Raw genomic sequence first — 27,041 nt, forward strand, 5'->3', positions numbered from 1 at the left:
TTAAAACATATTATTCAAACTTATATACAGCTGAATACCCAGAGGATGACTCAAATATGCTCAAATTCCTAGATAATTTAGAGTCTCATTGATCCTGACAGAGGGGAAGACCTGGACAGGCCCTTTACACTGGAGGAGGTCATTAAGTCAATCACAGCAATGCATAGTGGCAAGGCCCCCGGACCAGATGGCTACCCCATTGAATTCTATAAAAAATTCTCATCTAAGTTAGCTCCTCTTCTGTTGGAGATGTACGAGCACTCCCTGGTCCAGGGGGCCTTGCCACAAACACTCACAGAGGCCACGATAACACTTCTATTAAAACCTGGCAAAGACACTATGGAAACAGAATTTATAGCTTTAATTCTGTATTTGTTAACATCTTAAATAATCATGGTTTTCTTCACAATTCGTTCCACCTTTCTACTTTTAGTTAAATTGTCTCAACAAATTGTAACTTCAGAGCTGAACAACATCAGAGTGTATTCTTTTTCCTTCCTGCTATCACATCAGTGTTAATCAAGGTTTTGATGTTTCCAAAGGAACCCCTGTGATTAACTTCCTTCTATACATTTGTTTAGCCATCAGACTGTGAGTTCTTCACACCTAAGACCACTGTATGAGCCTCGAGGAGCTAGCTCGAACCCTCTTGTTAGTTTGGTCCCCCAGACACCCCCCTCTGAGAATGACACCGTAGCTTCTTTCATCTTGGTTGTGTTTTGCCCTTTGTTGCTCGATTTCAATAAGCATAGCCCTTTTGGTTAGCCCTTTGTTTACTGTGACCCAAGATATATAATCTGACTAGAGCTGACTCTAGTCAGAGAGGTTTTCTACAACTTGCTGTGATGATCTCTCTCCACTGCGCAGTGAATAAAACTCATCTGAACCAGCCACTGAATCGGACCTGAAGATTATTAATTTCTTCTACAACGCTAAAGAATGTGGCTCATATCGTCCGATATCACTTTTAAACAGTGATGTAAAGATACTAGCAAAACTCCTTGCCACTAGGTTGGACACTGTTATGGCAGACATAATTTCCACAGATCAAACAGGCTTCATCAGGGGTCGCCATTCTTTTACCAACATACGCAGGCTCCTTGGTGTCATCAACTCCTCCCCATCCTCGGGGGCTCCCGAGGTGGTGGTCTCCCTGGATGCGGAGAAGGCGTTTGACCGAGTTGAGAGGCCTTATTTGTTTGCGGTGTTGGGGAAATTTGGATTTGGGCCAAAACTTATATCATGGATTCGATTGTTATATGCCTCACCTAAAGCATCAGTAATGACTAATAAACTGTGTTCCAGGCCCTTTCCACTGTCAAGGGCTACGCGACAGGGATGCCCTCTTAGTCCACTCCTTTTTACTTTGGCCATTGAGCCACTCTCTATTATGCTCAAAACATCACAACACTTCAGTGGGATATACAGGAATAATATAGAACATAAAGTGTCCCTATATGCAGACGACCTCTTATTATACATTTCAAACCCTAGGCCGTGTGCCCTTGACATTGTGAATATGCTACATCAATTCGGCTGCTTTTCTGGTTATAAATTAAATTTTTCAAAAAGTGAATGTTTTCCAGTCAACAACTCAGCCCTCCAAATTGGTGAAGAGGACTTGCCCTTTCCTCTCTCTAAGTCGGGATTTAAATATTTGGGAAACAATATCACCCGTACGCTTTCTGGTCTTTATGACAAGAACTATATCCCCTTGATTAACACTCTGAAAACTGACATCCAAAAATGGGGTGCATTAAACTTATCCCTAGTAGGTAAAATTGCGTGTGTGAAGATGAACATACTGCCCAGATTTCTGTATCTGTTCTAGAGCATCCCAGTCTTTCTCCCAAAATCTTTTTTCAAGTTTGTTGATAAGTTGATATCCTCATTTTTATGGGGTAACAAACATCCCAGAGTTCGTAAGGTGCTTCTTCAGAGGCAGAGGGCAGAGGGCGGTTTGGCTTTGCCCAATCTGATGTACTATTATTGGGCGGCAAACCTACAAAAAATAGTTTATTGGATTCAAACCCCAAATGCTGATTGGTGCCACTCAGAAGCAAACACCTGTATATCATTATCACTCCCTGCATTAGTAACTGCCAAGCTTCCTTTATCACCCAAACGTTACTCATCATGCCCTATAGTTACTTCAACTCTCAGGATCTGGTCTCAGTTTAGACAAAATTTTAATCTGAAGGATTTTTCTGTTTATAGCCCTATATCTAACAATCATGGTTTCCTCCCAGCTAAATCAGATTCTGTATTTGCCCAATGGCAAAGGGCAGGCCTCGATAAATTCAGTGATCTCTATATAGACGGCACTTTTGCCACTTTTAATGCCCTTTCCGCCAAATTTAAATTACAACGCTCTAGCCTTTTCCGTTATTTCCAGGTCCGACATTTTGTTCAAACAATTAGCCCATCTTTTCCCGATCTACCACCAAGAACCGGACTAGAATAGCTGTCTTACAAACCCCTGCTCACCTTAAAGGACTTATCTCAAATATTTATAACACTATCATGTCATTCAATAATGTAACTCTTGATAAGATTCGTACAGATTGGATAGAAGAGCTCGGAATGGATTTACCTGATGAAACATGGAAAAATGCACAAGACAGGGTAAATAGTTCAACTTCATGTGCTCGCCTTAGCTTAATTCAGTTCAAGGTTCGTCATCGAACTCCTAGAGAGGGTGTATTAATGACAAAGAAAATCAGAAATGTGATTGCCTTTGCAACTCATCTTGCGAGAAGAAGGATTTTGTTAGAGTGGAAGTCGGAACAACCACCCAAAGCTTCAGCTTGGATGAATGACCTGATGCTATTCCTGAAGTTGGAAAAGATAAAGTATTCCATTAGAGGGTCAACCCAAAAATTCCATACAACGTGGGACCCTCTAGTAGTTTATTTTGAAAGACTTAAGACCCTTCCCCAAAATTGAACAGGGAATTTTGATTTCCTTCTTATGAGTGGTCCTCTCCAGGGACTACTTACTGTGCTTTTAACTCACTAGAGTAAAGCACTGATATATATGGACGGCTATTTATTTATGTAAAAGTTGTTTATGTGATTTGTTTATCTTTCTGTTATTGTATATATGTATACTATTTCAATTTCCTGCAAAATATTCTTTTACATACTGTATATGTATATATAGGTATGTATGTACATGTCCCCCTTTGTGACAACCTGGATACAGACAGCAGTAAATAAGGTTAACTCTCCTGTTATATTAAAATCTGGATCATTCATATTTCTGTAAGGAGGCGAGAGTGCAGCTGAAGTGAAGAAGTAAACTTTTCTCTCCATCTTTCATTCTTGTCATCATTAGACTACCACGTGAATGATGACACGTTAAACCTTGCTAGAATGGGAACTTGAAGCGAGACGTAACATGATTTATTATTTAGAAATAAAGCTGCTGACACTCAACCAGTGTTTCTTTCACTTTCAGGTTTGCAGGCTGGGGTTTCTGGGAAATGCTTCACTTACTGTAAAAGTTGTGGTGTGTGTGTGTGTGTGTGTGTGTGTGTGTGTGTGTGTCGTAGGGGGCAGAGTCTATAAATGGGCACATTAAGGAACTGCAGGGCACACTGGAGCTGAACTCTTCCTGTCTGATCAGAGACGACCTGAGCGGTGAGTTGCTGAGTACACGAATATATCAGTGTTTGAGATTGCTAAAGATTATAGTTGCAGAAAAATAACTGCGTTATTTCTATAAGTTGTCTCATTATTTCAGTTTTTGTGGTCCACCTCAGACACTTTTAACAATATGCTCTGGCTTTATTGGAGCCCAATGTGATTTTAGGACCTTTATTGTGTGAAAAGAAGATTAATTTGGGTGCATTTTTTTATTAAGTGTGAGGAATCTTGTCATCAGTGCAAACACAGCATCAATATATTATTATATAAGAGTATCTATTTAATATGTTTCCGGTTTCCTGTAGGTAGAAGACGACTGGCAGAGCCTCCAAAGGCTGTGGAAATGACTGGGGACGTTTATTGATAACCCTGAACAGAACTGAAATGTTGTGGCTGACTCGTGTGAACATCCACTGTGTATAGACTGTTTCTGCACTCGGTCATCAGGAGCCTGACTGTCCAACACAACTACAGGCAAGTAAAAAATGATTCCATGATATGTAGAGATACATGTTTGTAATACTGCCAACTGTGTGTGAATCATACTGTATACAAAACACAATCTGTAAAAGTGGCCTGTTTGTTACTCCTGTCTCTCTTTTTTAAACAGCAACTTTACAGTATATACTTATTACAAATGTTTAACTCCAGTCAGTCAGTTATAGAATAATTTGTCATCGCAAACTATCTCTGATGTCAGAGAGAGGAAAACAAGAGCAGGTTGGCCCCCACAGCATAGAAAGCGTAGAGAGGTCCAGACTATGCAGGTTGGTTCCCACAATGTAGAAAGGTCCCGACTATGTAATGTTTGTATGTAATTAACGGAAACAATTTGGTCATTATTTAAGTATGGTTAAGTATTACATATTAATATTAATAATAATTATAATTATTAACATAACAAAACATTCACATTCACATAAAGGGAAAAATCTGATCTCAATATTTTACCAACTAATGTCAATATTGTTTAATCAATATTTTAATCAAAAGTTAAAAACAAAAATGAAGATATAAGTACGAGCTCTGACCCTCACAACCAGCTCTTGTTACAGTGCACACACAATTACACAGACACAGACACCCACTCGTGTGCTTCTGTTTTGGTTAAATTGTAAATGTAGTCGCTTGTTTTAATGTTTGTGATGGGTATTGTTGAATTAAGGCTCATTAACTGTGATTGCTGCTGCTTGGTTGAATAAATCCTATGCTAATTTTAAAGGGAAGTTGTCTGTGATTTGTGCATGTGCTCTGTAACAAGAGCTGGTTGTGAGGGTCAGTGCTTGTACTTGTTAGTCCATGGGCTGAGACCCTAAATTTAACGTATTGGTACCATCTGGGTGGGCAAATTCGAGTTGTGATTTTTTAAGTTCTATACATCCCCAGATTATGTTTTGATATGATAGACCTTACTGAGTGGAGTTCCTCTGAGACAAAAATGTCTGTCTAAAAAATGCCATAAATGTTCATTTATACCAAAACATATTTTTTCTTCAGAACTTTAACCCTTAAATGCCAATTTAGCAAATAAAGTCGGATATTTTAATGGAAAAAAACACAAAAAAACCCCTCCAAATTTTCCCATATAATAAATGCTTTTTTATTAACACAGTCTGAGACATGTCAGTGATTAACAGCAAAATTGATTTTTATGCATATTTACTTTTTTATTTTTAAAGTGTACGATTAAAAAAAAAACAGGAAACTGCAATACAATTAATATATGTTAATATTTTTTCTACTTTCAGTGAATGAATTATTGTCCATCACTTCAGTCCTTTTCAATAATACCAAAAAAATTCTGAATTTTCACAACTTTAACCCTTTAAATTCCAGGTTGTTGATGATGATGAAGCCATACAGCTCTTTTTCTATTATGACAGCATTTATTATGTGAATGATTAGCAACAACATTTAAATGTTTTAAGTGCATTTTTATTATTTTTGTAGTTTTAAAATAAAGACTTTGGCCTGTTAGTTTATTCTCTATTTAAAGTGTGTGTGTGTGTGTGTGTGTAATGGATATGCACATTCAAACACATTGCTTTGATTACTGTGAACAACCCTCGTTGATGTTTCAGTTACCTTAGGTTCAAGATTACATCACTGTTTATATTATTTTGGCTGTTTTTGTGCTTTTGCAAATCATCCAAAGGCACAAATAGGAGAAAATAAGAAAATGTTCAAAAAATATGAAAAGCTGCTCCTGTCTTTTATTCTAATTTACTTATATTGACCCTATAGACATTTTAGGATAGGTAAGGTTTTGCCCACTCAGGTGGTACCCATGTCTGGTCAGGCCAATGGACTGTATACCTTCCCTTTTGTTTTTAACTTTTAATTGAAATATTGATTAAACTCTATTGACATTAACAAGTGAAATACTGAGATCAGATTTTTCCCTTTTTGGTTATTTGTCCCTGATTCCAGGGTGGTGCCCCGTAATCAATTATTCCCATTGATAATACTTTCTTTTATTATATTAATAATCATAATAAAATTATGATTAAAATAATAACCAAAGTGCTTCCATAAATCCCAACACAACAGTGTAGAAGGGTCCCCAGTATATATTTATTATAAATGTTTAACTCTACAAATTCATAGAATCATTTGTAATAGTAAATTATCTTTGATGTCAGGAAAACAAAAACAGTTTTTTTGGTTACATTTTTGCAGCTGAAGTTATAACTCTTGCTTACAATTTTCCGCTCTGAAACTGAACAGAACTGTCTTTTTATGAAGTATGAACTTACAGAAAAGAAACAAGTCTCATGTCCGTGCCTGTTTTCTCAACTAAACTATTAAAGTTCATGCATTTAGTTTCAGTTTACATTTTAGAAGACATTAAGGAAGTCAGACTTTGGAAACTGACAGATAATGTGTAAAGTGATTAATAAAGGGCTGAGTATTTGTTTTGTATTGTATAGTTCATGTGTGTTTGTGTATTGTTGTGTCATACACCTGGCTATAACACCTTTGTTCTTTTGTATTCCAGGAGTTTTGGAGACGGTGATTAAAAGCAGCCTTTGGAAATCAAAACTTTGACCTAAACCAGGCAGCGAACAGAGGTTTGTTGTACTTCTTCTCCAGTAGCTTTTTTTTAATGAAATATTTCTGAAGAATCAGAAGCTCTCTACGAGGATGGTTATGATGGTGGTTCTCTTTGAGGGAAATCATCTCAGTCTTTTTAATAAAGTAGCCTTACTCTCTCGTTGCTTACACAGGTGATTAAAGATGAACATTTTATGTCCATTTCAGTGTTGAAATCTTCAAATTGTAACCTGGCTTGTTTTTGAGAAATTCTAACCTTACAAGGTTTATGTTTACCATCCGTCTCCACAGCAACGGTTGTACAATGAACCAGTGGTGGACAAAGTACACAGCTTCATTACTTGAGTCAAAGTATAGATCCTCCTGGTCAAATATAACTTCAGTAGAAGTGAAAGCTGCTCAGTCTAATTATTGCTTGACTTAAAGTACTGGAGAACTTGCTTTTAAACATACTGAAGTATTCAAACTACTTTTTAAAAAATCTTTTTACAATGCATGAGTGCAGTCAAGAATACATGGGTTTATTAATAAAATATTATCTACATTTTTAAACTCACATGCTGCAGATTTACAGATTTGTAGTTTCAAAATAATAATAATAGGTTAAAGAACAATAATAGGACGGCAAATGTAGGCCGTGATTAAGTTTGTGCTTGGTAAACAGAGTGAACAATTAAACGATACCAATCATTCTTCACTTCATAAACCTCCAACATGGGCTGAAGATATGGCCGTGGGTGCTCAGGTGGAGAATGGTCATCCTTCTCTGCCGTAGCATAATTAGCACCACTAAATAAACCGCCTGATCTGAGTCACTTTGATCTGCGTTTAATCATGGAGACGCGTGAGGTACAGGTACGGCAACTCCACTTGGACGAACCACACGCAGAAAAACAGGAACAGTTTGTTGTCTTTCAGATTTTAGAAAAGAAAAGAAAATTCATCAGCTGACCTCAGAGCAAAAGTAGCGAGTGACAAAAACATTCATAGAAATGTAGAGGAATCAAAAGTACGACATTGGTCTTTCAAATGTAGTTGAGTAAAAGTTGTAAGTTTCCCCAAAAAATAAAACTCAAGTAAAGTACATATACTCAAAACATTTACTGAAGTACAGTAGTCAAGTTAATTTTCTTCGTTACTGTCCACCCCTGCAATTAACAACTACTAATATCAAAACATATCGATACACTGTCACTGAAACTGCAACCGTGGATGGTAATATGTGTATTTCTAATTTTCTGTGTTTGCAGATTCAGACCTTCGCAATAACAGAAGACAGAGAAACATCAACCATCAAGGTGCATGAACTCTGAACAAAAAGTCAACAGGGCATTGGCCAGCTGATTATTTCTTTTATACTATTGACCAATTTGCCTCTCTTCATCATTATGTCTAAATTCAAATCATTTTTTAGCTGGGCTACTAATTCAAAAGAACAGGAGAGCACTGAACCGGTGTTTATAACAAATACAGGGTCTCTTTCTGTTTATAAAATCCCTTTGAAAAAAGAAACGACAAATGTCGCTGGCTGCAAATTTTTCAGTTATGGGAAAAAGTCCACTAAACCAAATCGAACCATAATGGTCCTCGGAGCAACTGGGGCTGGAAAGTCAACTCTCATCAATGGGATGATCAATTACATTCTGGGTGTTAAATGGGAGGATTCAAATCGGTTTAAGTTGGTTCATGAGGATCCGTCAAAATCACAAGCTGAAAGCCAGACCTCTGAAGTCACTGTGTACAAAATCAACCACCAGGAAGGTTTTGAACTAGATTACTCACTGACCATTGTTGACACTCCAGGTTTTGGAGATACAAGAGGCATAGAGAGAGACAAAGAGATCACAGAGCAGCTGCGTAATCTCTTCTCTGATGATCTTGGTGTCAGAGAAATTGACGCTGTGTGTTTTGTAGCTCAGGCGTCTTCGGCTCGACTCACACCAACACAGAAATATGTGTTTGATTCTGTGCTCTCAATCTTTGGCAAAGACATAGCAGAAAACATCAGGGTTCTGGTGACGTTCGCAGACGGCCAGCCCCCACCAGTTCTAGAGGCGATCAAGATTGCAGGTGTCCCATGTCCTAAAACAAAGGACGGGCGGCCGGTTCACTTCAAATTCAATAATTCAGCACTGTTTGCAAACAACAAATCATCTGCTGCAGACAGCACGAGTGAAGATGATGAGGAAGGAGAGTTTGATGAGATGTTTTGGAACATGGGGACAAAAAGCATGAAGAGGTTCTTTGCTGCTTTGAATCTCATAAAAACCAAAAGCTTGACACTGACGCAGGAGGTCCTCAGAGAAAGAAAGCAGCTCGAAAATTCAGTTGAAAAGTTGCAGGAGCAGGTTAAAGTCGGGTTAGCAAAGCTCGAGGAGATTAAAGAGACAGCTGAAAAAATTAAAGAGTTTGAGGCAGAGATCAGCAGAAATGACAACTTTGAGTTTGAAATCACTGTCAGGAAGCCTGTTCAGATAGATATTAGTGGTTCTGGAGTATACCTCACCAACTGTCAGCAGTGTCATTTCACCTGTCATGATAGTTGTGCCTATGCAGATGATAAAGACAAAATTAAATGTTGTGCAATGACCGATGGATACTGTACTGTGTGTCCAGGTAAATGTTTCTGGAATGTACATTTTAATCAGAAGTACAGATGGGAGTATGAGGACTTTATAGAAAAACAAACAGTGACTGAGCTGAAAAAAAAGTATGACATAGCTAAAGATGCAAAGTCACCTGTTGAGGCATTGATTATAAGACTGAAGGCTGGATATGATGCTGTGCAGGCTGAGGTGGAGAAACTGATGGAGAGATCTTCTAAGTGTCTAAACAGACTTAAAGAAATCGCACTGAGGCCAAACCCTCTCTCCACTCCAGAGTACATCGACATGCTTATTGAGGGAGAAAAATCTGAGGCCAAACCAGGCTGGATGAACCGAGTTAAGTCTCTCATGGACATGAAAACAAAAGCAGAGTACATGGCTAAAGTAGAGAGAGGACAGAAACTTCTATAGAGGCAACCTGAAAGTGTAAGCAGTCAATCAAATAAAAACCCAACCAAGACTAAACTTACCCTCACCTGCCACAGCACCACTGAGACTAACCCGACCGAGACCAAGGTGAAAATGATTCCTACACTAACAGGTGTGAAAAAATGAGACAACACAGAGACTGATTTGAAACCAGATCTGCACTAATGCTCACCAAGACAAAGCAGAGATCAACACACACCAACACAAGACTGAGCCCGATCATGATAAGACTGAGATGGACAGCAAAACAGATCAGACAGAGACCTTGATACCAACACAGAACAAACAGAAGACGATTACAGTACGAACTGCCCAAACAGTGACCTCGACACTGACCCAGATCAAGAACTCTGATACCAACTTAGACCCAGTTCTAGATGAGGGCACTTTTAGATCTATGTATCAAGAAGACAATATCAATACCTTCAAAGAACAAAGGTCGTGTCCTCGGCTCGTTTTGTACCATCAGCAGTAGAATGGCTCCACAGTAGTAGAGTAAAATACATTTTTACTCAGATGGTAGCTTTTGGCTTCAATGCTCTGTCCTGGTTTGCACTCAGTCGGGTGTAGTTGTGCAGGACACGTTCACAATGGTCCGGTTGCTCTGCACGTGCGCTTAACTGTTTAAAATTTTAAATGCAAATGTACACAGACTTCTTGTTTTACACTCTAAAGTCACCAGAACCTTTGATCTATGACTACTTTTTACCTTGCTATACAATTCTCCAAAAACAAGGATTCTGCTCAAATATGGATATGATCTTACATTGACACCATATTAGGGTGTATCGTTATGTATTTGTAAAAAAGATCTATATTTAGTCAAAATAATACTTTTAATTTTGAATTAAATGACTGATGTGAAGCAAGGCTTGTGATAAATGCATGATGAAATCACAGTGTGTAGTTGTGCAGACTGTGTGATTTGTATTGCTGATGATGTTCTGTGTGATTAATAATGTTGCTTTGTGCCGAGGTAGATATTTGATTGTTAAAATAGTAGCCGTAACAACATTGTAATTTGAATGGTACTTAGTAAGTCATAGAAACTTTTACTATGGTTGTATAATTGAGATTGTTCACCATATTGCAGTCATAACTTGTATCCAGCATGTTTTTGTTTTACGAAATGAACCGGAGGATAAACCTTAGAAAATAAATGATTTGAAACTATTTTGCATTGCCCACATGTCTACATTTTTCCTCCAAAAATGTTACACTCAGCTTTAAACATTTTCCTCCATAATTGTACTCCCAACTTTTATTACATTTAAATTATAGGAAGGTTTAAATGACTAGGGAGGTAAGAAAGCTGTTTATGTGTATGTAATTACATGTAATTGTCTATAACTAAATAACGGAGAAATTATAGAATAATAAAGAATTAATAAAACACAAGTTTGAATATTTTTCTTGTGTCCTGATATGTTGTTGCATACCTTAACGCTTTGCAGGTGATATAGAAAACTGTGGTGTTGCCAATGCCTGACCTGATATGATTTTTTAAAAAATGTTGACAAACAGCTAATTATTCTCTTATTTTATTAAATAGCACCTCCGCTATTGTTATCACCAAGCAACGTCCACCTTTGTCACATGTGTATGAATGTCAGGCCTGGAAACAACTATTCAGATCGTGTTATTTTGTGTTTATTCGCTATGTGATCTCTTACAGTTTTTTTTGATTGCTTAAGCACGATTTTCAGAACAGGGCCCGTGTTTTCAAAACACTACACACAATTAGCACAACCACACACCCAATTAGCAAAACACTACAGATCCTTTGCAAAATTAAACACTCTTGTAAAAACTATACACTTCTTTTTAAAAACCACACTTTGTTACCATATGAAACACACACGTTTCACATTACTATACTCTGTTTGCATGAGTTACACTCTGCTGTGATAAACCTAAAACACTTTTAGCACTTCTACTTCCCTATGATTAGAGTAGGCTACTATCAACAAAGTACAAATATAATGTAAATTCACCAAACACTACACAAGACCAATGTTGCAGACTGAAGAAACTCATTTATTTCTCAACACGCCCAAAATGTTGACATGGAGATTCATAATACTGTAACAAAACGTCACTTTACGTATTGTAAGTTAAAAAAACAACAAAAAAACAACAACTAGACATTGTCTCTTCGCCTAGCTGGATCTGGCCAGAGAATTTCATCAACATCGCAGGCAATGTTGTCATTAGCAAGACACCTTGGAAAGAAACGTCTTGAATGACAAATCCATCCTTGCATTGCTGCTACCTCCATCTGGTCACAGGCCTCCTCCATGGCTTGGATGAGGGGTACCTCAGCCTGGAGACGGAGATCATATACCTTCCACCGCCATGCCGAGAAAAACTCTTCTATAGGGTTGAGGAATGGAGAGTATGGTGGAAGATATAGGACGGTGAAATGTGGATGTTGCTGAAACCAGTTCTGAACCAGAGCAGAGCGGTGGAAAGACACATTGTCCCAGACAACAATGTATTGCATATGATCGATTTGATTTGCTGCTGTTATGTTGTGCAATTGGTCCAAGAATGTAAGTATGAGTGCTGTGTTGTAAGGGCCCATAAGGGCATGGCGGTGGAGGACCCCATCCTGTGTAATGGCTGCACAGAGTGTTATATTACCCCCACGTTGCCCTGGGACATTGACTATAGCCCTGTGGCCAATGATGTTTCTTCCCCTCCTTCGTGTTCTCATCAGGTTGAACCCAGCCTCATCTACGTAAATGAACTCATGCTGGATCTCCTCTCCATCCATTCGTAAAACTCTCTGAAAAACAGTGTCAGGCAAAATTGTGTAGTTCAGTGTAGATCTAGTATACATATTACAGTACAGTAAAAGATTATGAGACAGTATGCAAGATCACACTGCTAAAGTGAATACATACCTCTGCATAATCATGCCGCAGTCGTTTCACCCTTTCGGAATTGCGCTCGAAAGGCACTCGATAAATTTGCTTCATTTGAATATGGTTTTTTTTTAGGATGCGTGCCAGTGTTGATGTTGAGACCTGATGGATATCGTTGAAAATGGCGTGGTTATTGACAATGTTAGCTTGGAGCTGATTGAGTGTTATAGCATTGTTGGCCAAAACCATGTTTACTATCTCCCTCTCTTGCTGTCCTGTGAACATAGGAGGCCTTCCCCCTTGTCGTTCCTGACCCTCAATCCTATGTAGAAAAAAAAAACAGTATACAATAGTACAGTAATTTCACAGGAAAAGGTAACAGAAGTGCTGATAGTGCATAGAATACAGTACTGTAAGCAGTTACTGAAACCGTGCAGATGTTTTTGATATGATGATATTTTTATAATACCTATTTTCCAGTCGAAATGTTCTTATCACACTTGCCACTGTATATCGGCTTAGATTTGGCTGTACTCGCAGTCCAGCCTCCCTCAGCGTCAGGCCGTGGTTGACAACCTGGTCAACCAGTGTTGCGCGGATCTCATTTGTCAGATTCGGTCCTCTTTGAGCACCTTCTTGTCTTCCTCTTCCTCTTCCTCTTCCTCTTCCTCTACCTCTACCTCCAGCATGGCCTCCATCTCTTCCTCTTCCTCTGTTGATTCCTCCTCTGTTGATTCCTCTTCCTCCCCTTCCTCCTCGTCCTCCTCCTCGTCCTCCTCGTTCTCCTCGTTCTCCTCCTCGTCTTACTCTTTCTCTGACTCTTTCCATTGTGCTTGAAGACCGATGAACTCACCTGCTGCTTTTTATAGTGCTTATACACCTGATTGGTGTGTCTACAATTAAGCAAACGAGTGTTTGCACACCTGATGACTGTGTTGAACCAATTGGTTGGACGGTGTGGTAATTTGACAGTCAGTGCTTTGGTATTGCAAGGAAGTGACTTCATGATAGATTTTTGTGTGTAATGTATGTTAAGTGTGTTTAGTGTTTTGCAAATCACTGTGTGTAGAGTTTTGCAACAAGTGTGAGGTTGACAATGTGCTTATAGTTGTGCAAATATGGGCTGATGTTTTGCTTCTTGAGTGTAAGGTTTTGCTAATAGTGTACTACTTTTAATTTTAGTGTGTAAGCAATCCAAAAAAAACTGTAATGAATGTCAGTAGTTATGGAGTTTGTGGTCCCTGTGAACTTAGAATACATTAAGAGTGTTGCCCAGTTCAATCTTTGTCCACAGGATGGCAGCACAACATCAGCTATAGTGATGTGATCCGCCTCCTGCAGTAAGAAGGTGAACAACCAAACCATGGAGGAAATGTGCCGTCATTTATAGGAAACAAATGTTTTGCTTATAGGTTTGCAGCTGGTATAAAAGTGACCTAGGTAGTTATACCCAGAAAACACAATGAAGGAAAATTCCTTCACACCTTCCGTTAATAATAATACTGAATACTGTCAAAAAATGACATGAATGATTCCAAGAATCTTCAGAAAACAAACATCAAAAAACGTTACATTGACCATGACAAAATAGGTTTTTAAATTTTGGTCAAATTTGGACATTTTCTTTTTAAACCACAACTTAAGCAGGTTCAGGACAAAATCTGCAAAGAGATAAGAGGTACGGTTTTGTCCACAGGGGGTGCCAAAATCAACACAAACCAAGGTTCCTTACAGGAGCTTTAACAGCAGACGTTCGCAGATATGGATGTTTTTTAGTTACTTCTCCTCCTGACGTTCCTCCTCTACTCCGCTAATCCGGAACAGATCGACTGTTGGAGCTGTTTTTGTCAACAGAGCTGTCAATCACGAGGTCACACCCCCGTTTTATATTATCCAATAACTAATTAAAAGTAAACTTGTGAGAAAAATGAACACCTGGACCTAAATCAGCAGGATAATAACTAACTATAATGACAGAAACCATGTTTGAGAAAAATGTATTTGACGTGTATTTAGATTTTATAGTTTGACTCATGTCCCATCTGTTAACATGGAGGAGGCGGGCTTTATGAGCTATACTGCAACCTTTCAGCAGGGGGCGATAGAGAGGGTTTGGCTTCCCTTTTAGGGAGCTGTCATGTTGTCGATCTTTTTATACAGTCTATGGGACTAACCTACTTTGTAGGTACCCAACTTCATTATGGGGACCCTTCTACATTGTGGGGACCAACCTACATTGAGTGAATCCTCCTACATTGTAGGGAGATACCTGCATTGTTGGGACCAACCTTCATAGCGGTGACCTACAGTACCTAAATTGTGGGGACCAACCTGCTTAGTAGGGATTCAACTACATCATGGGGACTCTTTACGCTGTGGTGGCCAACCTTGTTGTGGGGACCCTTTTAAGTATTAAAGACAAACCTACTTTGAAGAGGATCCAATCACATTATGGGGACCAACTTTGCACAAACTGCTTTGTAGGGAGTCAACTAAATAATGGTGAGCTACCTACATTGTGGGGACCCTTCTACATTTGTAGGAACCAAATTACATTGTTGGGACCCTTCTACATTGTGGGGACGAACCTGCATTGTGGGGACTAACCAGCATTGTGGGGACCAACCTGCATTGTGGGGACCCATCTACATTGTTGGGACCCTTCTACATTGTGGGGACTAACCTACATTGTGGGGACAAACCTGCATTGTCAGGACCAACCTACATTGTGGAGACCAACCTGCATTATGAGGACCCATCTACATTGTTGGGACATAACAAGTTTAAGTTTAACTATAAAACATCTTTTTATATTTGTTGTATCTAAATGCTTTAATATTCAAGTTGTTGACTGTTGTCAGCTCTGTTAATGTAGGTTATGCTCAAGTGACATTAAGCTTTTTGATTAAAATATAATAAACCTGATGATAAAGTCAAGTCATTTAAAAAAAAAAAAAAAAAAATTATACTGTTTTGCATTTTACACATTACCTAGTTTTTACTGCTTTTAACCACAAACAGGTTTTCTTCCTGTAGTGAGGCAACCTGTTAGATTTTAAATGTTTTCATTATTTCAGCATCTGTTGCACTCTTCATCATTGCGTTACAGTATGTGTCACTGTGTGTTGAGTGTTTTTGCTTTTGTCATCTGCCTCTTTCTGTAGATGTACAATGGAGTCAAATTCCTTGTATGTGCCCACACACCTGGCCACTAAAGCTGATTCTGGAACTAAAGTACTTGAACATTGTCTTTTTATATTCACAATACAAGATGAACATTATTAAAACAATGATATAGTATTATACAAATCATCATAATGTCAACTTTATATAATTATGTTAAAGCTAAATGGAAAGAACGGAAACATTTTTGTCCCATGTAACTAGTAAACTTCCTGTTTTTTAATTGCTAATTGATAATGAGAAGTGCAAAAAAGGGGTGCTTCAGTAAAATTCCAATATTAATGACTTGAGTATTTTCTCAAATGTTTTGTTTTTGAATTTAGAGTTTTGTCGAAGTTTACCTTGTTTAGGTGGGAATCTTTAAGATCACTTCACAGTGTGAAGGAATTTTTTTATGTTAACCTGTTTGATCATGTGTTTAAATTTCTCTAATATTATAGAGTTAACCATGGTATAATCAGCTAAGGTTAATTTTAAGGATATGTATTGTCTACTCCTCTCCAGGGTCTTGTGCATGATTTACTGTTGCTCCTTCTGTCTTAGAGAGATAGTTGGTGGCCTTGTCTGGGCTGAGAGCTCCAGGGCAAGGGGTAAACTCTAGATAGTCAGGCGCTTCAGCTAAAGTCATAACAATAACACCTTACTGTGTCTCTGTGAGAGGGAGTTCTTTCTGTAATGTATAAAATACACTGTGAACCTTGATTCTATCAGTCAGCTAGACAGCTGCGTTCTGTGTAGTACTGGTCTGACCCAGCTCGAGTTGATTATTGCTTTTACTCATCTTTTAATATTCTTCAATTAAATGACATCAAAAGACAACTTTGTTTCCCTGAGAACTTTATTGGTCTCGTCATCAGAAATTGCCACCACACACAGTTTTCAATGAAAACAGTTTGGCATTAAAAAGTTTTAAAAGTAATTTCACTAAATATTTTAACAAAACACATATAAAACATACATACAGAGGTTTACCAGGATTTATGTGAAAAAAAAATATAGATATAATGAAACACCACCAAAACAGTGATGCATGTAACACTACAGCATGACAGCAACATAAACAAAACAATACTCTGATGTACAGAACAATCGTTACAAATGTTTCAGTTCCATAACAATGCCAAGTAAAGACACAATATATTTAAAAAATGAAAACCTTTAATCTCTTCTTGATTACTAAATTATAAGTCATAATTACCTTATAATAGATACATATTTCAAATATGTCAACTTATATCTAAAATTCATTGCCTCAGTTTTAGAAATAATTATTAATTCAGCTTGAGGACTAAATGTAGTAGGAGTAGTAAACGTACAGGATTTGTAATCCTTGGCACTCAGCTTAACTTTTGTACTTCACCAATTCATCATTTTATAAAGAAAATACTGAAAATAAAAATAATATAAAATAAATACGTTATTAGTAAATGTACATTTAAACCATGTATTAAAAAAGTAAACTAAAAAAATGTAAAAAGATGTGATAAAGACAATCATCGCTCTTACGTCCACACCATTGATAGGACTTCACTGAATTTTAGGCCCACTGCTTATGCACTAACTGTGTTCAACAAAAAGTTGAATTTAAAAGCCAGTTCAAGATTACTGGATGCAATGTCAGTATAAAACTGGGAACCTTTGGAAACATTTCTAACTATGTAATTTAAGGTTTTATGTACATAATATTACACATTTGAAGAGAATGCGAAATTAGTTTTAGTCCAAATTCAAAATATTGTCATTTAATTTTCTGTAAAATTGAAATTTAGTTTAGTGTGGGTGTGCTTGGATATAACTGATAAAATTACACAGTTATTGAATCATAAGAAAGGTCACACAGCAGCTAGCAGCAGGTGATTGGTGACAGCTTAAGTCGAGGCCACCTTTGATGTTGCGGTTAAAATGGTAACTATGAGGTTAATGTTACAAAAACCACCATATTCAACGTTTAAAGAAACCAACTTTTGATGCTAATAAAAGACAGAAAAGTAACAGTAAAGCTCACATTTCTTTGTGTTCCTCCTCCCTTCATGGACTCACCGGCTCTATAGTCACATCGCCTGACATCCTTTGTTTCTACAGCCTCTTCATGGCTTAGTCTCTATGATGTTACCAGAAGTTCCTCTTTGCTGATGCGATGGTGGTAGTCATACATTCCAAAGATCTGTTGATTTTTTTCATCAACTACAGATTATGATAAAAGAGGCAGCATGGTTAATTCTCTACATTATACTGCCGTTTCCTTCTGAATGCGCCACAAACGTATTCTGTAAATCCAGGATGAATGAGTGTTCAGGCTTCTGTCCTCCAGATTCCCTGCAATGTTCAAATCATCACTTCAGTTCTGCAAGTGGTGGAAACTCGGCACAACATGGATCTGCTGGCAAAGCTCTGCCTCTTCAGGGCTCATCGGGATTTGAAAGTCCCATTCAGGTTTCTGAAACAGTGAATGAATTTTCTTTATTCATACTAGTTGCTATAACTTACAAAGCAAAAAAAACAGGAAATACTGAATCCTACAGCAAAGAGTGAGGGATGAGATGGATGAACTTTCTTTCTCTTTTTAGGTAAATTCATAATTTATAGTAAAAGGGTGATTCTACAAGGTATTTGTTAAATATGATCCAGAAACATCTCACTTTGTTAACAAACTAATAATGACAAATAACAAACATTTTTGAACAAAGCAAAAATATTTTTGTTTTGTTGTATATCATAAATGTTAATTAAATAAATGTTTGTGTACAGAGTTCTTTTTTATAAACCATATCATTTAGTGGTGTTAGATTGTCAGATAACTGTGATGGTTATTCTTTTTCACTTTAAACTTTTAATTCATCATTGTGCTGCCCGACACTAAAGAGCGTTTGTGCTGCAGGACAAAAATATATTTCTAATTGAAATATATTAGTTTCAGATGTGTGCTGACTGACATTAAAAATAAAATGTTTTACATGATTCTATTTCTTCTATTTGTGAGATGATTTTATTAACTGCATTATACAAAAAGCCACACTGTCTAAAACGATCCTCACTGTATTCATGATTAATGATCTGAGGTACTGATAGATTATTGGTCAAATGTAAAAAATAAAACGTATATAAAAAACTACAATGCAGAATAACACAAATAAAAACTACAAAAAGGACATCCAGAATGAAACACATGTAGTCACAGTGTCGCTGTCAGCTTTAAATAGATTTTTCAAATGGACAAAATTAATTGGGCTTTTTATGTTATATAGGTTTATTAAGTTACTTTTGCACAATGTCAGTTAACTGTTTGTTTTACTCCACTAAGTGAATTTCCACTAAGTTAACACGTTTGTCTGATTCTGGATTGATCGATTTATTTATGTGGTAATAGTGAAGGACACTGACCAGTGCGTTGGGCAGGGGCTCTTTACGGAAATACGCTCGACAGGCGTCTGGGCGGCAGTGAACGACGGACCAGAACACAGCGAACAGGAGACCTGCCATGATGATGACAGTCACGGTCACAGTGGTTGGCCTCTTCCATGCAGCGTCAGGACCTGCAGGTGCATTAAAAAGATCCTTTTTCAAAGTGACAAATAAAGTGCTGATATTTTGATTTAAAGTGAATGTTTTAGCAGAGCAAAAAGATGTTTTGTGAGTTTATTCGGACATTTAAGGACATTTTAAGAATTTTTGGAATGGAGAGCATTTCTTGTAATTGGGAATATGGAGCAACACGATATTTTCTGACTTAAAATCATTGAACATGAGGTTGTTTTTGGGGTGAGGACACGTCCAGCTAAAGGTTGTGACATGTTAAATGTTCAGATGTATGCAGTGTTGGCTTGTACACCTGTACCTGTAATGGACACACACTGGGTGTCGGTGCTACTGCTGCTGTGGAGCTGCGTGTTCACGTCAGCCTGAGCTCTGACGCAGTACATCGCTCCCTCCTGCAGGGCGGCGACATGCAGCACCGTCTGTTCAGGTGGCATCCTGTACACAGTAGGCTGTGTGGAGGAGGGAAAGCATCACAGGTGAACGTCTTTGGTGTAAAATGAGACATGGACGTGAAATGATGACGGAAGTAAGAGAGGTTTTTTTTATTTCTTAAATAAACTTCTTTCAGAAAGGAAGAAGGGATGATGCAAGCATAACTGGCAGAGAGGAAGAAAACATTTAGTTTCAAGAAAGAACATCAGATAAAGGTAATAGGCAAAAAAAACTATAAAGGAAAAGGGGAAGTGATAAAGGGGAAAAAGTTTGGAAGGAACAAAAACAGGGTCACAAGGATAAAGGAAAAAGAAGGGAAGAAAAAAGCATAATGAATAGAAAGAGGAAAAAACCCAAAACAGAACAATGGAGGAAGGAACCAGGAGGTAAAAAGACAGAACAAAAGAGAAAGGGAGAGGGCAGAAAAATACAGACACGGAGTAACCTCTGACCTGCAGCTCTTCCCCTCTCTTCCACACCGTCACGCTGACCACCACAGTGAGAGGGAGCCCGTCAAATGACACCTGAAGGGCGTCGCCCACGGCCGTCACCTTCATCTCCGGCACTGTCAGGAACGCTGGGGAGGACCGACAAAGGCCGAACTTTTCAAACCAACATTAACACACTCTTTATTTTTGTCACAAGCAGTCAACCAGAGGATTCTGTTTTATAAGACTCAGGGGCGTTATTGTGCTGAATGTAAATCTACTCCAGATACTTCAGGTACAGTGATTGCAGCTGGCATCTGTGAAACAGGCTACTTTGATCGGGACGCACTTGCCCTGGTGGATGATGTTGCAGCCATTACAGCCGTAATGCGGCGGGGGGACAAAACTTTTTGTTCCTATGAGTCATTTCGACCCCTAATTTGTATAAATAGGATCCAGGTTTAAAAATACCGAACTTCTCCTTTAACCCCTCTTGTGCACAGCATCTCACAAAGTTGTCTTCATTCAATATTTAATTTCAAGTGTAATCAGCTGTTGGATTGAAAGCCTGCTCCTGTTTGCCTCTTACTGTCTCTGCGGTTGAAAGGTCGGCTGAGTTTGCTCCAGGGCGACAGCTGGGACCCGCACTGCGCTCTGATGCGGAGGTTGTAGTCAGAGTCTGAGCCCAGGTCAAAGGTCAGGTCGCATTGTGTGTTGGGAGTGTGCTGACACTCAGGAGCATCCACCCAGCTGCTGTTCAGAACCATTAGCTCAAACTCCCTGTGGGACAAACAGACACACACAGAGCTTTTAAACATTCTTGCTTTAGATTTCTTTATTAGTGAGGTATGTTGTGAGGCCGTTGTGTAACACCTGCTCTCTGAAAGTGATTCCAACAGTGTGTGCCTCTGCTATAACTCTCAGGCACCACACCCTGCACACAGCCATGCGTGCCTCTGAGTCAGAAGCTCGGTCCTTACTAAATGGTTTTCATTTTTAAATCAGACTTCTCTTCACAGCGTCATTGAAAACAAAATTAAGTGTAAAAATGAGTCATCATATTAGTCAGCTGAGGGGCGGAGCAGACCTGCTGGATGACATTTATTACAGTTTACTGTCTCAGGATTTATGTTCTCAAGCTCACACAGCAGATATTGTTCAGACCTGCAGAGTCTAACTTCACCTTCTACTGTAGCTTTCAACTACATTTTGGGGCAAAGTTTTTTAATAATGCAGAACAGGATTTCAGTTTTCAAACATCATACATCTTCAACGGCTGCACGGCGGTGCAGCTAGAAGGTTCCTGGTTTGAATCCCGGTTCGGACGTAGCGGGCCTTTCTGTGTGGAGTTTGCATGTTCTCCCTGTGCATGCGTGGGTTCCCTCCCACAGTCCAAAGACGTGCTCGTTAGGTTCATCAGTAACTCTAAATTGGCCATAGGTGTGAGTGACCTGTCCAGGTGTAACCCCGCCTCTTGCCCAATGACAGCCAGGATAGGCTCCAGCCCCCCTGCGACCCTGAACAGGCGTATTAAACAGCAGAACAGCTTCTTGTGTTGGTCTGAGGTTAAAGTTCACAGGTATGGAAACTTCCATGACTGTAGTGATTGTTTTAGTTACGTCTCCTCTCGCAGATCGTCCTCCGCTCACCAGGAACTGATTGGCTGCAGGAGCCGAATTTGTCAACAGAGCTGTCAATCATCATTTTGACAGCATCAAAAAACTAAAAGTAAACTTGTCAGAAAAATGAACACTGTGACATAAATCAGCATGATAAGAACTAACTGTAACGACAGAAACCATGTTTGAGAAAAATGTGTTTGACGTGTATTTAGATTCTATAGTTTGACTCATGTCCCATCTGTTAACATGGAGGAGGCGGGCTTTATGAGCTATACTGCAGCCAGTCAGCAGGGGGCGATAGAGAGGGTTTGGCTTCACTTATAGGGAGCTGTCATGACGGCCATCTTTTTATACAGTCTATGGCTAAAACTAAAACTTAAAGACTTAGGATGAGATTACAAACCTGATCTCTGCTCACTTCAAACACAGAGGAGTGATTTCAGAGCCTTCAAAACAGCCGCAGGAACATTCCCCAGAGTTAATTATGAGTTCCTCTCTGTGAGTGACAGTCTGAATGTGGAGTATGACTACTGAGTGAAAACCTCAAGCTGCTCATGATGTGTCAGTGCTGGACACACCTGTAAATTATCATCACCGGGACAGGTGTGTCGCTAATTTCTGTGTTATTAGGTCGCATGATTTGAAGCTGTTAATTAGTGCAACAATTAACAGGTAGACAAACCTGCTGGATTCACCTGCAGGTTTCAGGTGCATAAATAACCCTGAGAAACAACTTCACTGTCAAACTGTACCTGAGTCAGCTCTTCATTATAGACGGTGCTATGCTATTCTTTGTGCACTTCAACTGCGCATGAAGGATTTCTTCACAAATAATAACCTTTTTTTCAAGCTGCATTCTTGTTGCAAAGATCAAACTTTGTTGTAGGTAAATACATTAAAATCAAAATATTACTTTTTATCTGATAATTTATTTACTTAAATTCTTCCATTTTGTGCGATTAATGCCACCGACATCTGTGACCTGAATGACACATCTGATGCTTTTACATAGTTTTTCTTTTTGACAGCAAGTTTAATCAAAAATAGAAAATAAATTAAAAACTGTGTGAGTCTGGCTCTTAAACTTTAAAACCTCACCAATACAAGGTTCATTTTTTAAAGTGATAATGTGGAAGATTTTCATGTAAAGGAACGTCTGTTAAGTTTCTATCAATCACCAAATGAGGTAATGGTGACTGAGCATGTGGCCCACTGATCAAAGCCTTTGTGTTTGCAGTATATAGTATTATTACAGGCTGGGTGTCTGTGGCGGCGCCCAGTTAGTGACGCGTTTCCCATCAGCCAGCAGTGGTTGGTCTGCCAGAGAGGGTAGGCGGAGCTAAGCGGCTGCTTTTCCGCTCTCTGCAAGTGTTGCGAGTAAACAGTAATCTACTATGGCTGAACAAACAAAGAAAAGATGGATGACTACAGATACAACTTCAACAAGAAGTGAAAATCCAAAGAAGAAGAAACAAACTCGACGCTCAGATGAAGCAAACAGTCTGAAAAGGAAAGCGACCGTCAGCCAGGAAAATCAGGAGTTACAACCGGAGCCAACCGTGGACGTCACACATGCAGCACTGTGTGGATATCTGGGAAGTGTGCTCCCGCAATCACCGTTTATCACCATCGGTGCCGCCAAAGAGAAGGAAACTGAGATCTTCGATATTAGCACTTTAAGAGAAAGGCTCAGTAATTTCCTAAAACAGCTGCTCACTGTAGTTTTTATTAAACAAACAGGAAGAAATAGTGTATTTGTTGGGGACTATTTTCAGCAGTGGATGAATACACATCCGATGCTTTCCTGAGTACTGGGTGCAGCAGGAAGACAGTTGTGGAATCCGGGAAAAGAAAGTACGACGACTGCTTGTAAGGAGGGAAAACTGATGTATGATTTGGAAAGTGATCATGAGTGTTGACTGATTTCCAGTCTTTCACGGGTATGACTTACCCCTGGAACTGAACAGAGTAGAGGACTGCAGTGTCGCAGTGAGCCTGCAGAGGGAGCCACTTCAGGACGTGTTTCATGTTAACAGAGTCCATGGAAACTCTGCTTGGCGCAGGCAGCGTCCAAACATCTGGTGAAACAATGAATTCATGCTTTAATCCACTATGAAGAAGAGTGGTACTATAGAAGTCTATGAGAACATGCTCCTCCTCCTCTCTTGATTTATTCCCTCAGTAAACATGTTCCTAACGAGTTTATGGTCTCAGTCTCTAGTTTCAAGTCTTCTTCAACACAGCATGATGTTCATTCAGTCACTGATGCTCCATTTAGAGTCACACAGTCCGTAAAGCAGGGGAGGGTTTAGGGCGGGGCTACCTGTGATTGACAAGAAGCTACCTTGGCAACCTGTCAATTAAGAGAGAGGTGTAGCAATGTGTATAACTTTTTGTCCTGATGTGGTCACTTCTGGAACCAAAATTAATCTATCATTTGGTTTAGAGCAAGGCTACCTCTTTTCCCCTGTTTCTTTATGCTAAGCTAAGCTAACCTTTCTGCTGGCTGATGCTTAATTTTGACTGTACAGGAATTGGACTCTGAGAAAGCAAGAAAAGAAATGTATTTCCCACAATGCCAAAGTTTTTCTTGAAGGCGAGGGATGTGACCACAAAAAAATGTCAAAGTTAAGGGACTGTGATAGTCAAAGTTTAACAATGTGGTACAATCAATAGGTGATGATGATTGGCTGCAGTCTGCAATCTCTCCACGACCTGTACACCTCCTGGACCCTGAGGCGTGCAGGTAGGATTGTGCCCGACCCCTCTCACCCTGGACACAGTCTTTTCGTTACCCTCCCTCCCGCCACAGGAACAGCTTCTTCCCCTCTGCCACCAGCCTCATCAACAAGCCCCGCCCCCACATGACACGGACTCTCATCTTCACTTAACATCACATTAATGTTCAGTCTTAAATTCAGATTCATGCGTTACACTGACGCACACTGGACCACATGCTGTATGTTTACACTGCACTGTTTTTAATTCTATACTGTTAAAGATTTGCACCTGCACATCGGTACAGCTCTTTAATCACACATTGCTTTTTCATATCGTATTCTTATTGTCTATTTTTTATCTCTGTTCTATTTAAGGTCCACAGCAGAAGGAGTGCTACTGTGGAATAGCTTTGCCTTATTTCTTTTCTGCTTCTGTGTTAATTGTCAAATTCCTTGTTTGCGTGAACTTCGTTAGCAATAAACCAGATTCTGATTCTGATAAGGGCTGGGGAACAATGGTGGCTGTGGTTAGCAAAGGATGGAACAGGAAGTGACTACATTGTTAAAGTAAATGTTTTGTTGACCCATTCCTGCACTCCCGCCTCCTGTGAAGGAGAATCTAGGTTTTTGTTGCCACAACTATGTCAACATGATTCTTGAAAAATAACTTTGTTCATGGTTTAATCATGGTGGTCGCTCTTTATACTGTAACACTAATGAACTCTGGCGAAAGCACTGGAAAACAAGAAGAAGCCATTAACAGGCCAAGTGGCGAGATCAAAGGCAGCCAAAAGTTCCGAAAGCTGCAGTTCCTCTGGTGTCCACTTGAGGTTGTCTCCAGCAGTGAGTCAGTCCCCATAGAGCCCCAAGTTAAACTTTACAGCAGAAATAAATTTAAAGTCAAACTGTTGAAAGTTTTGCATCATTTGGGGCGTGGCTTATTTGAGTGACAGGTAGGAGCTGCTAGCTGTCTGCTAGGTGTCACCTCAGCTAATCTAGTCACTATCTGTGTCAGTGCTCACCATAGTTCGCTTGTTAGCTTGTTCACTGTTTGTCATACATTGATTCATATGTAGCAGCCCATGCAGGGGGTCAGGACTGTTGTTGTCTTTTCCCTGCAGAGAAGACGGCAGCAGAGTGATGGGAAACCTCCCGCTACAAGTAGATCTCATTCTGTGGCAGACACTGGTAAACAAGCTTGTAAGCTTGTGAACTAGCCTAGGGCACAGACCGCTCTTATAACGTGGCGTTTACTGAACCCTCACTCCTCTGTGTAAAGAGAGTCCACAAAGTAAAAAGTGACTTCACAGTTGCTACGTCTATTAGATCAACAGTCTCTGGTTTCTCCCAAGGGAGATGTTGGGACTTGTTTGCCCTTGCAGCCACCAGAAACCGTACAAAGAACCGTGTTAATGTAAATGCAGATGTAAGCAGACCAGGGTTGTAACCTTAATCAGGGGTATTTGCAGTTGACGATGCCTCGTGAGGCCCTGTGCATGAAGAGTTTATCCAATCCAGCATCAGAACAAGTGTGTGTGTATTTCTAAAACAGCGCACTCTTCCCCTGTTTGGAGACCTTTCTGGGTGTTTAAGCACAAACTGTAGACTGTACTTCTGTTATCTGAGCATATGAGGGAACTCACAGTTTGTGAAGTCCAGCAGGACCATCATCACCGTCACTTGCAGACTCAATGTCATGACCAGTGTTGTCTCAGGAACAAAAGGAGTGGTCCACCATGTCTAAATCCCTCCAATATCCTGCAAACCTGTAAACCGATTATTCAGCTGTCCAGAAATCCTGCAAAGAAAACCTGGATACTCCTGTTGTTTTCCCGTCAAAGCATGTTTCTGTGTCTATCTTTCATGCCATCCAAGAGGAGAATACGATCCTTAAATCCACTGAGGTCATATCCCAATCACTGTCTCAGTTTAAGATCCACAAGATCCAGAGTGTGAGGCTTTCGTCAGAGTTCATTTCAACCTCTGAACTTCTGATTCAAACGCATTCAAAAGCAGTTTGACATGTGAAAGCAGAGTCCATGTTAGCGTTGCTGTGATCTGTCGGGGATCTGTAGAGTAAAGCTTGTATGTCTGGATGCTGATGCTGGATTCTGGGCTGCACAGCCGGTCCGACTTGTTGTCATCTCCCTCAGGGCATCAGCTGTCAACTGTTATTCTCAGGCTTGACTCACAACACACCCAACGAGCTCTGAGGACTGTATAGAGACTATAGACCTGCTGGTGTGTGTCGCTGAAGCTCTGCTGTGAGTTTCTGCTCAGTTTCTTTTTAAACCTGAAAACAGCCCTGCCAAAATAAAGTGCTTATTGTTCTCAACTCCTTCTTTCAGTCATCATCCTCGTCTCTTCTGACTGATGGGTGAAGACACTTTAAAGATCCCAAATGGGGAGTCTTAAATGTACCTCATGCACACACCATAGGCATGCTGAGCACACCTGCAAGAGAGTATGTGTTAGCCCTCTAACCAGTAAGTGAGTGTTAGCCCTTACCAAGCCAG

General features: G+C 39.4%; 2 protein-coding genes across 3 annotated transcripts; one reads left to right on the plus strand and one right to left on the minus strand.

Moving 5' to 3' along the window:
* The first annotated feature begins 3,596 nt into the window (after positions 1-3,596).
* LOC138612257 (uncharacterized) lies at positions 3,597-10,909 on the plus strand. Of its 2 annotated transcripts, XM_069685573.1 has the most exons (4): positions 3,597-3,641; positions 3,953-4,121; positions 6,646-6,718; positions 7,952-10,909. In XM_069685573.1, exon 4 carries the CDS (start codon positions 8,090-8,092, stop codon positions 9,716-9,718), a length of 1,629 nt encoding a protein of 542 aa, XP_069541674.1. In that variant the 5' UTR covers positions 3,597-3,641; positions 3,953-4,121; positions 6,646-6,718; positions 7,952-8,089; the 3' UTR covers positions 9,719-10,909. The 2 variants fall into 2 exon arrangements, with proteins under 2 accessions (XP_069541674.1, XP_069541675.1); XM_069685574.1 differs by lacking the exon at positions 3,953-4,121 and having other exon boundaries at positions 3,618-3,641.
* Positions 10,910-18,124: 7,215 nt separating this feature from the next.
* On the minus strand, positions 18,125-26,232 carry crfb16 (cytokine receptor family member B16). Its single transcript, XM_069684793.1, has 7 exons — positions 26,169-26,232; positions 23,757-23,883; positions 20,773-20,963; positions 20,208-20,332; positions 19,622-19,772; positions 19,168-19,319; positions 18,125-18,223 (listed from the first exon to the last, which is right to left on the minus strand). Exons 1-7 carry the CDS (start codon positions 26,221-26,223, stop codon positions 18,125-18,127), a joined length of 900 nt encoding a protein of 299 aa, XP_069540894.1. The 5' UTR covers positions 26,224-26,232.
* Between the last annotated feature and the right edge of the window lie 809 nt (positions 26,233-27,041).

Source organism: Semicossyphus pulcher, unplaced genomic scaffold (genome assembly GCF_022749685.1).
Source record: "Semicossyphus pulcher isolate SPU_LCO1_2020_fin unplaced genomic scaffold, fSemPul1.0.p SCAF_7, whole genome shotgun sequence".
NCBI lineage: Eukaryota > Metazoa > Chordata > Actinopteri > Labriformes > Labridae > Semicossyphus > Semicossyphus pulcher.

What these genes read in the sequence shown, in the direction of transcription:
- LOC138612257 (XM_069685573.1), top strand. Translation starts at nt 8,090, where the DNA reads ATGTCTAAATTCAAATCATTTTTTAGCTGGGCTACTAATTCAAAAGAA.
- crfb16 (XM_069684793.1), bottom strand. Translation starts at nt 26,223, where the DNA reads ATGACATTGAGTCTGCAAGTGACGGTGATGATGGTCCTGCTGGACTTC. An exon ending in TACTCTGTTCAGTTCCAGGG is followed by an intron (nt 20,964 to 23,756) that starts GTAAGTCATACC and finishes TTTGTCCCACAG; the next exon opens with GGAGTTTGAGCTAATGGTTC. An exon ending in ACCTTTCAACCGCAGAGACA is followed by an intron (nt 20,333 to 20,772) that starts GTAAGAGGCAAA and finishes GGTCCTCCCCAG; the next exon opens with CGTTCCTGACAGTGCCGGAG.